General features: G+C 43.0%; 2 protein-coding genes across 2 annotated transcripts in view; both read left to right on the forward strand.

The window, feature by feature from the left end:
• Window positions 1–202: 202 nt before the first annotated feature.
• LOC141079253 (uncharacterized) overlaps window positions 203–14,364 on the forward strand; it is a 97,190-nt gene continuing 83,028 nt past the window's right edge. The window contains 4 exon segments of the mRNA XM_073565295.1: window positions 203–454; window positions 584–763; window positions 846–969; window positions 1,053–1,150. Coding sequence (XP_073421396.1) covers window positions 377–454; window positions 584–763; window positions 846–969; window positions 1,053–1,150 — 480 coding nt within the window. The 5' untranslated portion in view covers window positions 203–376.
• On the forward strand, window positions 5,211–6,870 carry LOC141079252 (uncharacterized; the record flags this gene model as incomplete). The annotated part of the gene is made up of 1 exon (XM_073565294.1): window positions 5,211–6,870. A coding segment is annotated over one exon (1,113 nt), but the record flags the coding sequence as incomplete, so codon positions are not given.

The following is a 14,364-nucleotide window of genomic DNA, read 5'->3' on the forward strand; positions in this document are numbered from 1 at the left end:
TAATTGTGCCAGTAGTGAGGGGCGAATAATGGCGGGAATGTCACTGACTGAGGAGAAGGCTCCATGGAGGTCTGCACTCCGGAGATCATGTGACCCCTGACTCCTCCCCTCCTGTGACCTCATCACAGGTCCTGTGCACAGAGCAGCCATATATGTGGAGTGCGGCTCTGCGGGTGGAGGTATGTGGAGATTCCCCCCATTACTGAGCACATTAATACTAGAAATACTATATATTGCACAGGGGATATCGCAGCCGATTCCCACAAGAAGAAGCCTGGAAACATTGTCTCATCTTCTCATTCAGGTCTCTACAATATCGGATCCTCTCAGTGAAGATCTTCTACAGAAGAGAATTTTCCTGATTTACCCATCAAGGATGGATATGGACAGAGACAAGATGGCGGAGAGGATGTTACACCTCACCCTAGAGATCCTCTTCCATCTCACTGGAGAGGTGAGAGATTTTGATGACGTCACATTACATCATTCTTATCTATGGGAATAACAGATGGACAGAACTGGAGAGGTGAGGACTCTGGAAATGTCTGTAGTGAGGTTTATTAATGTGTCTCTCCATAACCAGGATTACACAGTGGTGAAGAAGACCTGTAGTGATCGCTGTCAGGACCCTGTGTCTGAGGGATGGGGAAGACCCCTGAGCCCAATCACGGGGTCTCCACCTCACCCCCTGATCCATGAGGACATCAATGACCAGAAGATCCTAGACCTCATCTACAAGATGATGGAGCTGCTGACTGGAGAGGTGACACTGCTGGGAATGCTGGGACATTATACAGTAACACTATGAAGGGATCGGGGGATGACAGTATCATTGTATGTGTCAGGTTCCTATAAGGTGTCAGGATGTCGCTGTCTATTTCTCCATGGAGGAGTGGGAGTATTTAGAAGGACACAGAGATCTGTACAAGAACGTCATAATGGAGGTTCCCCAGCCCCTCACATCACCAGGTAATAGACAGGACTAAATACACACGGCCTATAATTATCTGTATGTAGAGAATGAATTCAGTCCCTGTATGTGTTTCCTCCAGATCTATCCAGTAAGAGGACAACACCAGAGAGATGTCCCCATCCTCTTCTTCCACAGGACTGTAACCAAGAAGATCCCAGTGTTCCTCAGGATCATCAGGTAGGAGGAGAGAAGGTGTCAGGAGATCTCCCCTATGATGTGTAGACGGCTGTGAAGGTCTTGTGCTCAGTCTTGTTTTATCCCCCAGTATTATATGTTTTATACTTGTGTAATGAGAACGGTGGAGATGGCAGGATTAGAGCTGATCATAGATGGGACTTCTCCATCTGTCTGTGACTTTTACAATATTTGTTTCAGGGTGAAGATCTGACCCATATTAATACTACAGAGACATATGTGAGAGATGATGAGTGGTGTAAAGAGGAGATTCCCACATATGACTGCCCAGGTGAGTAGTAACCACTGAATGCAGAGAAGTCGCAGATTCCTCTTAGTCACCGGCAGTGGCTGCTTTATCGGTGGTGTAGTCTGGACATATCACAATCGTGTGATCACCATTTTGCCTCTAGACCACAGCATTCTCCTCCACCCAAAACTGTTCTAATGACTTACTGTTAGGAGTGGCAGAAGGCACTAAAAAAAAAAAAATTAAAGTGCCTTCGCCACTCAGGGTCCACCATGCGGTGGATGACAGAACCGCTGCTGAGAGAGGCGGAGCACTAAAGCGGTAATATGCACAGGGTTCTAACTCACCCAGGTGCAAAAAGGCAAGCTCTGTTAAATGACACAGAGCTGCAGGGAAAAATAATACCAAAAGTATCGCTGAGCCTGTTAACAGCACATGATCTCAGCGGCACACGTGCGGTAGCCGGAAACCGGAGTAGTTAAATACAGTCACTACAACCGAGCGGACTTACCATGTACACGTGTGCTTGGCGTTGCAACTGCGCACGCCTGGACAGGCTGCAACCGCAAATATCGCAAGCGCGATGCAGGACGCTAAGCTGCTGGAAAGATGGAGCTTGTGCGCTGGCACTAGCGCAGGTGCTGACAGAATACCACTCACTCACACAGACGTAATAACCGAGGGAAGGGGTTTCTTAATTAGTCAGTCACCAATCCAAGCATCCGTCACCAAACACACAGCTGCAGTATAAAAATACTAGCGCATGGCATAACGGCCATGCGCACTTTTTATAGCGTACGGGACCTGCCGGAAATCTCCAGAGCTCTGAGCTAAGCCAATGAAATCAGGAGCAGGACCTGAGCACCTGACTCCTGAACTCCAATGGGAGCTCGTCCCATGGGCATGCTCAGAAGCTGGGAAAAAGGACTTAGGCTCTGGAGACAAATGTGTGAATCTGGATTCCCGCATAGGCATTATTGAACCCAGATTCCTAACACTTACAACCTGGAGGATCCACCTACCCCCTGGTATTAGGAGACGCTGACCGTTACCAGCCCAGATCTGTAACTATAAAGCCAAATGACAGCGTACGTAGAATGTGCTGACAAGATAGAAAATCACTTGAAGAAAAATCTTATGCTGGGCCTGTAAGAGAAAGTGGAGGGTAATGATGCTGTTGGCTTCCTAGATCCCTGAGATCTTATCGGATGAATCTTCTCTCCCTTCTGTGCCGCTGAATGTCTCATGGTCCCTCCAAGACCAGGTCCAGTCTTTCTGGCCAAACTTCCCTTTTATGATTGACAACATTAATTGTACAGTGAGGCCAAGTGTGAATTTCTGTACAATAACAACAGATCTTCCCCTAGCCTGAGTTTTCAATTTCTTTTTTCTGTTTAAAACCAAATAACTTGAAGCAGGATTTTGATAAACTACATAAAACACATTCCACCTGTGCCATGATATATCTCTACTCTCTGTGTGGTTTATGGCTGTAATATACACGTATAGGGGTTTGTCTACTGTGATGCGGTGTTGTGACACGTGGTGCCCGGCACACAATCAGCGCTGGCGTCACTGTCTCCACCTTCGGACAAACTGAACATGAAGAGGAAGACAGAGCTGCAGCTCATCCCGGACTTCCTCTTCATGTTCAGTTTGTCCAAAGATGGAGACAGTGACGCCAGCGCTGAATGGGTGCCGGGCATCACTTGGCATTCCACCACATCGCAGTCCCAATGTAGTGAGTGCCAACACCGCTGGAAGGGAGTCAGATTGGCAGGTGAGTATAAGCTTTATTATTTTATCAGGGACGAACATTTAGTTTAAGAAGTGCTTGTCCTAGTTCTGGACAACCTCTTTAAGAAATAATAAAAGAAGAAGCGATGCAGCTGAGTGCTCTGGTGATTTATTGAGTGCTGTTCAGACAACATAATGGTTATGATTAAGGGCATCTAGCCAGAAACGCGTAAACAACGTTCTGTTGTTTGAACAGCATTCAATAAATCACCAGAGCACTCAGCTGCATCGCTTCTTCTTTTATTATTGCTGTGCGGCCAGGGCAGGGCCGGATCCGAGTCTGAGGTGCGGTGAGGTCAGACGTGGGTGAGCTGGACTTTTATACAAATCTCTTTAAGAAATACTATAGATATGCGGTAAATACACTAAATGACACTGATATATGCATTACTAAACGTCTATGTGTATGGCTGGGCAGAGTAGTCAGGGGCTCCCATACACTTAAGGCGATGATCAAATCGATAATGAAGCCATACTGTGTCATGGATATATACTGTGTAGGATGATGCCGAGTTAGCAGCGTTCAGGCCGGCTGCGCTGATCCTGCCACCTGCTTGAAAAGGAAAGAGCTGCCGCCCTATGTCTGCGTGATGTCACTACACTGCCGGCTCTCTTCTATTGCAAAACCGAGTGATATTATCCAATGCGTTTCTGAGGCTTCAGTGTCCTTCGTCAGGGATCCCTTCTTTTTTGCAACAGAAGAGAGCCGGCAGTGTAGTGACATCACGCAGACATAGGGCGGCAGCTTTGTCCTTTTCAAGCAGGTGGCAGGATCAGCGCAGCCGGCTGCAACACTGCTGACTCTGCATCATCCAACATAGTACAGATCCAGGACAGAGTGCGGCTTCACAATCAATTTGATCACCTCCTTAAGTGTACGTGTGCCCCAGCCTGCTCTACCCAGCTATACATGGAGACGTTCAGTAATTCATAGATCAGGGTCATCTGTGTATGTAGCGCATATCTACTGTATATATTTACTGCATTTCTACACGTTAAACAAGAGGGCAAGCAGGTGCTGAAGCAGGGAGCAGATAACTTCACCTGGACAGCACCCACACATATATACTGCCAGACTGGACGGTACTACTGGTCCCAGGCACCCTAATCTTAGTGGCTGAACAGTGCCTGTGCCGCCTACAGCTTCTGTTTCTAATGTCGCCTCCATCACCGGTGCAGCCTGCAGAGTGAATAAGATGGCACTTGGTGACAGAAGCAGACGTCACAGGAGCAGATCCCAGAGAAAATGGGACATACCGTTTGCGGAAGTCTCAATATGACAAAATGTCAGAAATCCAGAGCAGTAGAAATCCTCATAAAGTGACTACATTTTGGAAATTATAACCCTCGGTCAATTAATCTATAAGAGTAGTGACTATTTTGACTCCACAGGCACTTTGTGGAAATTAGCACACAGGGGATGTTGGAGAGTGAAGATTAGAAATAGGCCATATTATTGCCCAGCACATAATGTCCGGATTGTGCTCCACTAGACACGCACATAGAAAACTAAGTGGGTCCTTCTCATTGCAGTGATGCCAAATACAGGGATGGTAAATGTGGTTTAGGTACACTGCAAAGCTCAGAAGCGAGGGGGAGAGTTGACTTGGAAAGAGTGCGTTTTGCTGGATTTGTTTATGGAAGCCATGTTGCTTTTCAAGAGTCTTTGAGCCATTAATAATGTGGACATCTGTTTTTTCTCTGACAGATGATGGACCTGAATGGGAACTTGTTTTTTGTGAGATGAGTAGGAGTTGTTATTGGTGGTATTTTCGCCTACATATCATTGATGGGTTGCTTTTTATTTATTATATTTGGGAGGCAGAATGAACAAACAATTGAACACCACACTCTACTGGTTCATCCTCTAACTTTATCTATTAGACTGTGAACTGTCATTGACTTAGACAGTCATTCAATATTTTTACATAACTTGCCATTTTCACTGGCGGTTTAAGCAGCCATTTTCAAAAATACAAAATTCAAGGATATTTTATTTAAAATAATTATCTTTTTTTCTTTGCAGGTGACTCTACCAGGAGATCAGGACAGCTGATATCTTCAATTTTTAAATCAGATGATCTCGAAATCCCACAGGATACAACTGAAGTGACTGCCATTGCTCCAGATATACCAGCATCCCTTTACAGTAAAGATCTGTCATCTGATCCTGTGAAACAGGTCCCATCTTCTGATTCATTACTGACTACTAAGGAAAATGAAAGTAAGAAAATAAGCATCAAAAAAGAAACTGCTCCTAAAGAAGATAAGTCATTTTCACATTCAGAATATAGAAATAGTTTTTCCCTCAAAAAGTCGTTTCTTAATCAACAAAAAAATCACACAACGGAGAAGAGATTTTCATGTTCCAAGTGTGGGAAATGCTTTAACTGGAATTCAAACCTTATTAGGCATGAGAGAACTCACACGGGGGAGAAGCCATTTTCATGTTCAGAATGTGAGAAGTGTTTTAACCAGAAATCACATTTGGTTCAGCACCAGAGAACGCACCCAGGGAAGAAGCCTTTTTCCTGTTCAGAATGTGGGAAATGTTTTAACCAAAAATGTAATCTTGTTAGACACCAGAGAACTCACACAGGGGAGAAGCCTTTTTGCTGTTCAGAATGTGGGAAGTATTTTAACGAGAGATCAACTTTGGTTAAGCACCAGAGAATTCACACAGGGGAGAATCCTTTTTTCTGTTCAGAATGTGGGAAATGTTTTATCCAGAAATCAGATTTTGTTAAACACCAGAGAACTCACACAGGGGAGAAACCTTTTTCCTGTTCAGAATGTGGGAAATGTTTTAACCAGAAATCAGCTTTGGTTAAGCACCAGCGAACCCACACAGGGGAGAAGCCTTTTTCCTGTTCAGAATGTGGGAAGTGTTTTAACCAGAAATCAGATTTGGCTAAGCACCAGCGAACCCACACAGGGGAGAAGCCTTTTTTCTGTTCAGAATGTGGGAAGTGTTTTTACCAGAAATCAGATTTGGTTAATCACCATAGAACTCACACAGGGGAGAAGCCTTTTTCCTGTTCAGAATGTGGGAAATGGTTTACACATAAATCAAATGTTGTTAGGCACCAGAAAACTCACACAAGGGAGAAGCCTTTTTCCTGTTTATAATAATAATAATAATAATAATAATAAAAAACGTTATTTTTATAGCGCCAACATATTCCACAGTGTTGACAGTTTAACAGTTTCAAACACAACAGTCGTAACAACGTTAACAATAATTCAATGAAGCAAAATATAATGACCCTGCTAATGAGAGCTTACAATCTACATGGTGGGCCATTTATATGGATACACCTAAATAAAATGGGAATGGTTGGTGACCAGATCGGCATCATGAATATGCAGAATGGGCAAAACAAAAATTGGAACAGGACCCTCAGTTTACACAGAACATTATGTTTAGTGATGAGGCAAACTTTTTTGGGTGGCCCATTTATATGGATACACCTAAATAAAACGGGAATGGTGACAGATTTCTTGTGTGGGTTTTTTTGCATTGAAATCTGCTGCAATGACCCGGTACTGCGTTCAACAGACATCAACATAATTTTTATCCGCTCCTCACATGTTAACCTCTGTGACACGTCAATGGCTGTAAACAAAGAGAAACTTGTAAATAACTCTTGAAAGAATAAAGTTATGTTAAAACCAAGCACACCATTGTTTTTTTGTGAAAATCTCAATACTTTTGTGTCACATGACCCTCTTTCCATTGAAAAAAATAAAGATAGATCCAAAATGGCCGACTTCAAAATGGCCGACTTCAAAATGGCCACCATGGTCACCACCCATCTTGAAAAGATTTTTTCCCCTCCCATATACTAATGTGCCACAAACAAGAAGCTGATATCACCAACCATTCCCATTTTATTAAGGTGTATCCATATAAATAGCACACCCTGTACAATGAGGTGGGGGAGATACAAAGTACAGGTGTGTATTTACAATGATAGTCCAGCCATCTTGAGGAAGGGATGGATGGAGATAGTGAATGGGCTACACATGCACACTTACACATAAAATGACTTTGATTAGGGAATGTGATAGGCTGCTCTGAACAAATGTGTTTTGAGAGAGCGCCTAAAACTATGCAACTTGTGGCTGATCCTAATTTCTTGTGGTAGAGCATTCCAGAGGATAGGAGCGCAACACGGGAGAAGTCTTTGAGTTGGGAGTGGCAGGTATGGATTAGTGAAGAGGTTAGTCAAAAGTCGTTTCCAGAGCGCAGCGATCGGCTAGGCCGATAGACAGAAATGAGGGAGGAGATGTAGGGGGGTGCCGCACTGTGGGGAGCTTTGAGGGTGAGAACAAGTACTTTGAATTGGATCCTATAATGAATGGAAAGCCAGTGTAACAGCTGGCAAAGAGTGGATGCGTCCGAGTACCTATTAGCCAGATGGACAACCCTGGCTGCTGCAATAAGGATGGACTGGAGAGGGGATAGTCGAGTGAGGGGGAGGCCAATTAATAGAGCATTACATTTAAACATGCAAAAAGAAGGAGTCTATATCCTCATATAAAATCACATGATTATTTTATTGCTAAATAGCTCACAAATATAAGAATCGACAAAATAATGCAATAGTAGTATGGCTGAGTGTCAGAAAGAGACATGGGGGCAACAAAAGTGCTGAGCTAATGACAGCGGGAGGGAATAGTATGTGTATTGCCAGTGCAAATAGATTCAAGAGGCCCCAAGAATGCAAATTAGCAGAGGTATAATAATCCCCTAGTGAGGTGTGAACATAACAATAGTCCCTCGCTAATCGCTCATCAGGTCATAACCCCATGTTTTCATTCCTTACTCATGGCTGCCAAGAGAACCACATGCTGCGCCCCAACATGCGTTATGCATGGGCTTCTTCCGGGGGCTCCTCCTTATATAAAGCACACCCAGGTGCCGGGTAAGCCGCAATTAGTGGCGTGTGTTCCCGGAGCGTGAACCGGAAGTAGCGCCACATCCGGCGCCAGGATGACTATGCATGTCACAGGGAAAGCCCTGATGATGTCAGTGACACGCACAGATCATCCAGTGGCGCCGGTGGGATGCATCCATCCAGTACCGTCCGAGGACATGCACACAAGCGGTCAACGTGATGACACAACTCTCACCAGGGGAATTATACCTACTACTATAAATCGCGATCTCATAAATAGGTCCAATGCATTTATCTTACTTTCCTTTTTTCTATCATACACAAAAGGAACAACCCACAAAACTCTGCCTAAAGAGAATATTTGGCCCATTTGTAAAAAACCTTTAACATGCTAAAAGTGTTTACCAATACCATATATCATATAAAGTGCTAACAGTGACAAGTGCTAAATACACATAAACAGGGTAAGTGGTCCAGGTTACCCATCCTAAACAACATCAAAAAAGTATAAGGCCGGCGTCTCACTAGAGAGAAATACGGAGGAGTGAGAGGCGTTAAAACAACGCATTGCACTCGGACCAATGTTTCTCTATGGGGCAGCTCCCATCAGCAGTACATTTTTTGGCCGTATTTTACGGGCTGAGAAAATAGTAGCATGCTGTGATTGTCAGCATATTATGGGCAAAATACGCCAATGCAAGGCTTTGGGGGCGAGAAAAATACAGATTACCCACGGACCAGATGTGTGACTTACGAGAAATACGCACCCGGTGTCCTTTACCAAAAGCCGGCAATTCATTTTGTGATACAGTAAAATCACACTGACATGTATATTAAAGAAACGAAAGAATAGATATAGACGCATAGAGAATATATATATATATATATATATATATATATATATATAACACATAGAATATATATATAATATACACACACATGTCATTGAGACACATATATTTATATATATTAGCGGCGATAGAGTTCTACATAGCAGAATCGCTGCTAATTCAATTTCAGGCTTCTGTGAAATCATTCTAAAACCCGACATGAAATGACACATGGTTTACATACAGTAAACCATTTCATTTCATTTATTTTTTTATATGTGTTTGGCTAATAATTAGATGAGGGTTTGTGTGTAAAATTTGGGACATGTAGGTGTTAAATGGGTTAATTCGTTGAAAAAAATTGCGTAGGCTCCCGTGGTAAATTCGCAACCAGAGAGGGAAAGCCAGTGAGTGAGGGCAGATATTAATAGCCTTGAGAGGGACCATTGTTTTTGGCCCCTGCCGGCTACAAAAATCTGCCCCCTGACACCTCAGAAAAGGCACATCTATAAGATGTGCCTTTTTTGGCACTTAGCCTCTCTATTCCCATTGCACTGTAGCTGTGGCTAATGGGTTAATAAGAATGGGTTAATGTCACCTTGCTATTGGAAGGTGACATTAAGCTGATTAATAATGGAGCAGTGTTAATTAGACACCTATCCATTGTTAACCCTAGACTAGTAAAGGGTTAAGAAAACACAGTCATTAATTAAAAATTCTTTTAATGAAATAAAGACATCAAGTTTTTGACCATATTAATTCCTCTGCTAATCCATAAATAAACCATGGACCTGTAACAAAAATAAAACAAAAAAGCAACAATATCCTTACCTCTCCGCTGGTCAGTCAGGTCCCCTGCTGCAATCCATCAGAAGGGGTTAACTGGTTTACAACGGGACCGGTGCTAATGCGACCAGCCCTCTGTAAACCACTGCCAGAATGAATTAGTTCATCTCTGCGCAGCCTCCCTGGCTGACCGGAGAAGAACTAATGAGTGTGGGAAAGTTTCTGCTTATTTTCCCACGCTCATCAGTTCACTTCAGGTCAGCCCGGGGACTCCGTGCAGCCTCACATGACGTCCCTGCTTGATCTAGATGCTTAGCTGCTGGGATGCTTTGCTGAGGGGATGTGCACCCCTTAGAATGCTTCTAGATTTATAGGCCACACTACAGGGTCAGGAGAGAGCGATTGTGGGACCTGATTTGGGATAATTTAGCAGTTACTCCAACACCAGGGGGTGGGTAGATGATCAAAACATTAGTCCTGGCTCCATCTCTATGCTATAACACCTTTCACAAGATAATATCTACAATGACTCCAGTCATGGATATACAGCAGTGAGTATTGATTGCAATGCAACAGATGAATTATGTCACGGGGCAGTAGTGGGAAAACAGGGGATGAGGAACCTGGACCCCTGAACTGCCCCTCAGGCTAAGGGGGTTCCCTGACTTTCCTTGGGGGTACACATGATGGTAGTGAGGCCCAAATCACCGACCTGTCCCTATCTCTTGTTTAGCCCTGAACTAAACCCCCAACCCCCCCCAGGAGGTGAGACAGGGAAAAAAGTGAACTGCACAAATAACACAAAAGGAAAGATAAGACAGACACCTCGGGGTTAAATCAACTAAAAAACAAAACTTTGCTTTATCTGCTGCAATGTACCACACAGCAGAGTTAGGCACCAGAACAAGGTTATAGCTGAAGCTCCACTGCACTCAGCCAGCTCCTGACTCCAGCTTGGTTGGTCTACAAAGAGGAAAAGTATCACCAACAGTTAGCTGCAGCACCTGGTGACCTTTTAAAGCAAGGGGGAGTGGTCGCCACCTGCATAGCAAACAGACCAGCCATGCAATTACACCAGCGGCCACCAGGGGGAAAAACTGATATTAACCCCCAATGGCCTGAAAGGAAAAAAGGTTTAATATGAGAATGCAGATCTGAAACAGATCCAAAAATGGATAGTGACAAATTATAGCGATAATTCAGCAAGCAGAATTCTATGTTCTATACCATTAAACAAAATGTTGCAGGATGATAAACAGCCGATGACAGCAGGCAGAGGTTGTAGCCATTAAAATAAATGTTGCAGGATGATAAACCTATGGATACGTCCAGGCGATTTTGCACTCACACGGGCTGTGCGCGCGATCAGCATCGGCAGTCAGCTAATTCTGTCAGCTGACACCCAATACTCAAGGCAAGGAGCAGTCCCACACTGCTCCGAGTACTTTAACACCCTAAGTGATGTGATCAAACATTTCGGGAGCAGGCAGAGGGAAGATAGCCCCTCAGCCCTTGGAGCAGAGACCACGCAACAACATTGCGAGGTCCCGATTGTTGCCATGTTGACCCAATGTCATCACGATGACATCCAGGTCAACAGAGCTAGCAAAGTTGCTTGATCATGCTCAGAGCACAATTGGCAACTTTGTCTGTCAGAGCAGCGCTGACAGTTTGCATAGCATAGGGATGCTCTTGCATCCCCATGCTATTCAAGCAATCATCCTGGGAAAATGAAAGGACCATAGTGGGACAAAGTAAAAAAAAAGTTAAAAAAAAAAAGAAAAAAAAACAAGTTTAAAAAAAATGTAGAAATATCTGAAAAAAATACAAATATGTTGTGCCCATAAATAAATATTTGTATAAAAATATATATAAGCAATAAAAGTACACATATTTGGTATTGCCTCATCCAGAACAATTAGACCTATGAAACTGTCCCACTAGTTAAACCCTGGAGAAGACTGGAGAAGAGCAAATGTTGTTCCTATCTTCAAAAAGGGGAAGAAGGTGGACCCAGGCAACTATAGGCCGGTGAGTCTGACTTCTATACCAGGAAAGATCTTTGAACAAATTATTAAACAACATGTATGTCAGTACCTGGATAAGAATGAAGTGATTAAACAGAGTCAGCATGGGTTTGTAACTAATAAGTCATGTCAGACTAACTTAATTTCCTTCTATGACGGAATCACTGATTGGGTGGATCAAGGAAATGCTGTAGATATAGTATATCTTGACTTCAGCAAAGCATTTGACAAAGTATCTCATACAATCCTTATTGAAAAAATGACTAAGTATGGAATGGACAAGGCAACTGTTAGGTGGATTCTTAACTGGCTTAGTGATCGGACCCAAAGAGTGGTCGTAAATGGCTGCACATCCAGTTGGAAGAATGTCTTAAGTGGGGTACCACAGGGCTCTGTCCTGGGCCCTGTATTGTTCAACATCTTTATCAATGATTTAGATGAAGGAATTGAGGGTAAACTGATTAAATTTGCTGATGACACAAAGCTAGGAGGGATAGCTAATACTAGAGAAGAGAGAGAGAGGATTCAAAAAGATATAAATAAACTGGAGAAGTGGGCAGCAACTAACAGAATGGTTTTTAACGGAAAAATGCAAAGTACTACATCTGGGCAATAAAAATGAAAAAAAGCATATACAGAATGGGAGGAATAGGGCTAAGCAACAGCACATGTGAAAAAGACTTGGGTATACTAATAGATCACAGACTGAATATGAGTCAACAGTGTGATGCAGCAGCAAGAAAGGTAAATGCAATTCTAGGATGTATTAACAGAAGCATACAGTCTAGATCACGTGAAGTCATTATTTCCCTCTACTCCTCTTTGGTCAGACCTCATCTGGAATATTGTGTCCAGTTTTGGGCACCACATTTTAAAAAAGACATCAACAAACTGGAGCAAGTTCAGAAAAGAGCGACCAGAATGGTGACCGGTCTGCAAACCCTGTCTTATGAGGAAAGGTTGCAGGATTTGGGAATGTTTAGTTTGCAAAAGAGAAGACTGAGAGGAGACTTAATAGCTGTCTACAAATATCTAAAGGGCTGTCACATTGTAGAAGGATCAACTTTATTCTCATTTGCACAAGGAAAGACTAGAAGCAATGGGATGAAACTGAATGGGAGGAGACACAGATTAGATATTAGAAAAACTTTTTGACAGTTAGAGTGATCAATGAGTGGAACAGGCTCCCACGAGAAGTGGTGAGTTCTCCTTCAATGGAAGTCTTCAAACAGAGGCTGGACAGACATCTGACTGGGATGATTTAGCGAATCCTGCTTTGAGCAGGGGGTTGGACCAGATGGCCTAGGAGGTCCCTTCCAACTCTACGATTCTATGATTCTTTAGTGAATACCATAAAAAATAAATAAAAAATAAAAAACAATGCTTTATCATCATACTGTCAAAAAGTGGAATAAAATGCATTCAATTAGACAAATACAAATAAGCATGGTACTACTGAAAGCGTCATCTTGCCCGCAAAAAACAAGACATCGCACAGTTCCAGCAACAGAAAAAATAAAAAGGTTATAGCTCTGAAAATAAAGCAATGAAAAGATAATTATTTTTTCTATAAAATAGTTTGTGTAAAAGCGCCAAAACATAAATAAGATAAAACTGTGGTATGATGTAATCATACTCACCCAAAGAATAAAACTGCCTTTTCAATTTTACCACACATGGAACGACATAACAAACACAAATTCCTGAATTGCTGATTTTTGTTCATTCTGCCTCCCAAAAATCAGAATCGAAAGTGATCAAAGGGTGTCATGTGTCTGATAATGGTACTAGTAAAAACGTCAACTCGTCCTGCAAAAAGCAAGCCCTCACATCACTATGTGGGCCGAAATATGGAAAAATTTTTAGCTTTCAAAATTTGGCAATACAAAAACTAGTTTTTGCAATAAAAAGCGTTTTTTTGGTGAGTGACAGCAGCCAAACAAAAAAAAATATAAATCTGTGTAGTGCAGTGGGTTGATTCAGTGTGACAGACAGTGACCACAGGAAAAATTCACAGCAAAACGTGTTTTAATGTCCACACACACAGTGTAAAGCATACGGCATCCTTCGGATCGCAGCCAGGAAACAAAACCGTCAGTGGGAGTTCAGGGGCCGAGGGAGACGGCACCACCGTATCATGCTGTGGGGTGCCAGGAATTCACTCTGTTGGCTCTGTGTTATCTCACACAGACTGAGCTTCTGCAGATCCGACTGCTCTGCAAGTGGCAAATTCCAAACTGGCACACCCAAACTATTGCTGCAGGGGTTTTAACCTGGAATCTGTGGCCATGGGCCACTTGCAAGACCCGGTCTGGAGGAAACGGACTGCTCGCTACCTTCCTGTAGTCCGTTTCAAAAATGAAAGAACATACTGGGTTTTCCTGAACAATGCCTTAACCAAATAGCTTGACCAGCTCCATGCTTACTTTTATTTTGCTTTGTGACTCACAGGTGTCCTGCTGTGACTACAAGGCACTCAAGCAGGTCTAATAGGACTCCATCCGCATCGTATTTACCAGCGATTTCCCCGCCCGATGTTCAATGCTGAGATTAAAATTCTGCTTGGAAAGAAAGCATCTGGTGACCTGAGCATTCCTCTCCTTGGCATTCCTCATCTATACCAAGG

Source organism: Dendrobates tinctorius, unplaced genomic scaffold (assembly GCF_039654945.1).
Source record: "Dendrobates tinctorius isolate UK_male_01 unplaced genomic scaffold, ASM3965494v1 ptg000641l, whole genome shotgun sequence".
NCBI classification, from domain to species: Eukaryota; Metazoa; Chordata; class Amphibia; order Anura; family Dendrobatidae; genus Dendrobates; species Dendrobates tinctorius.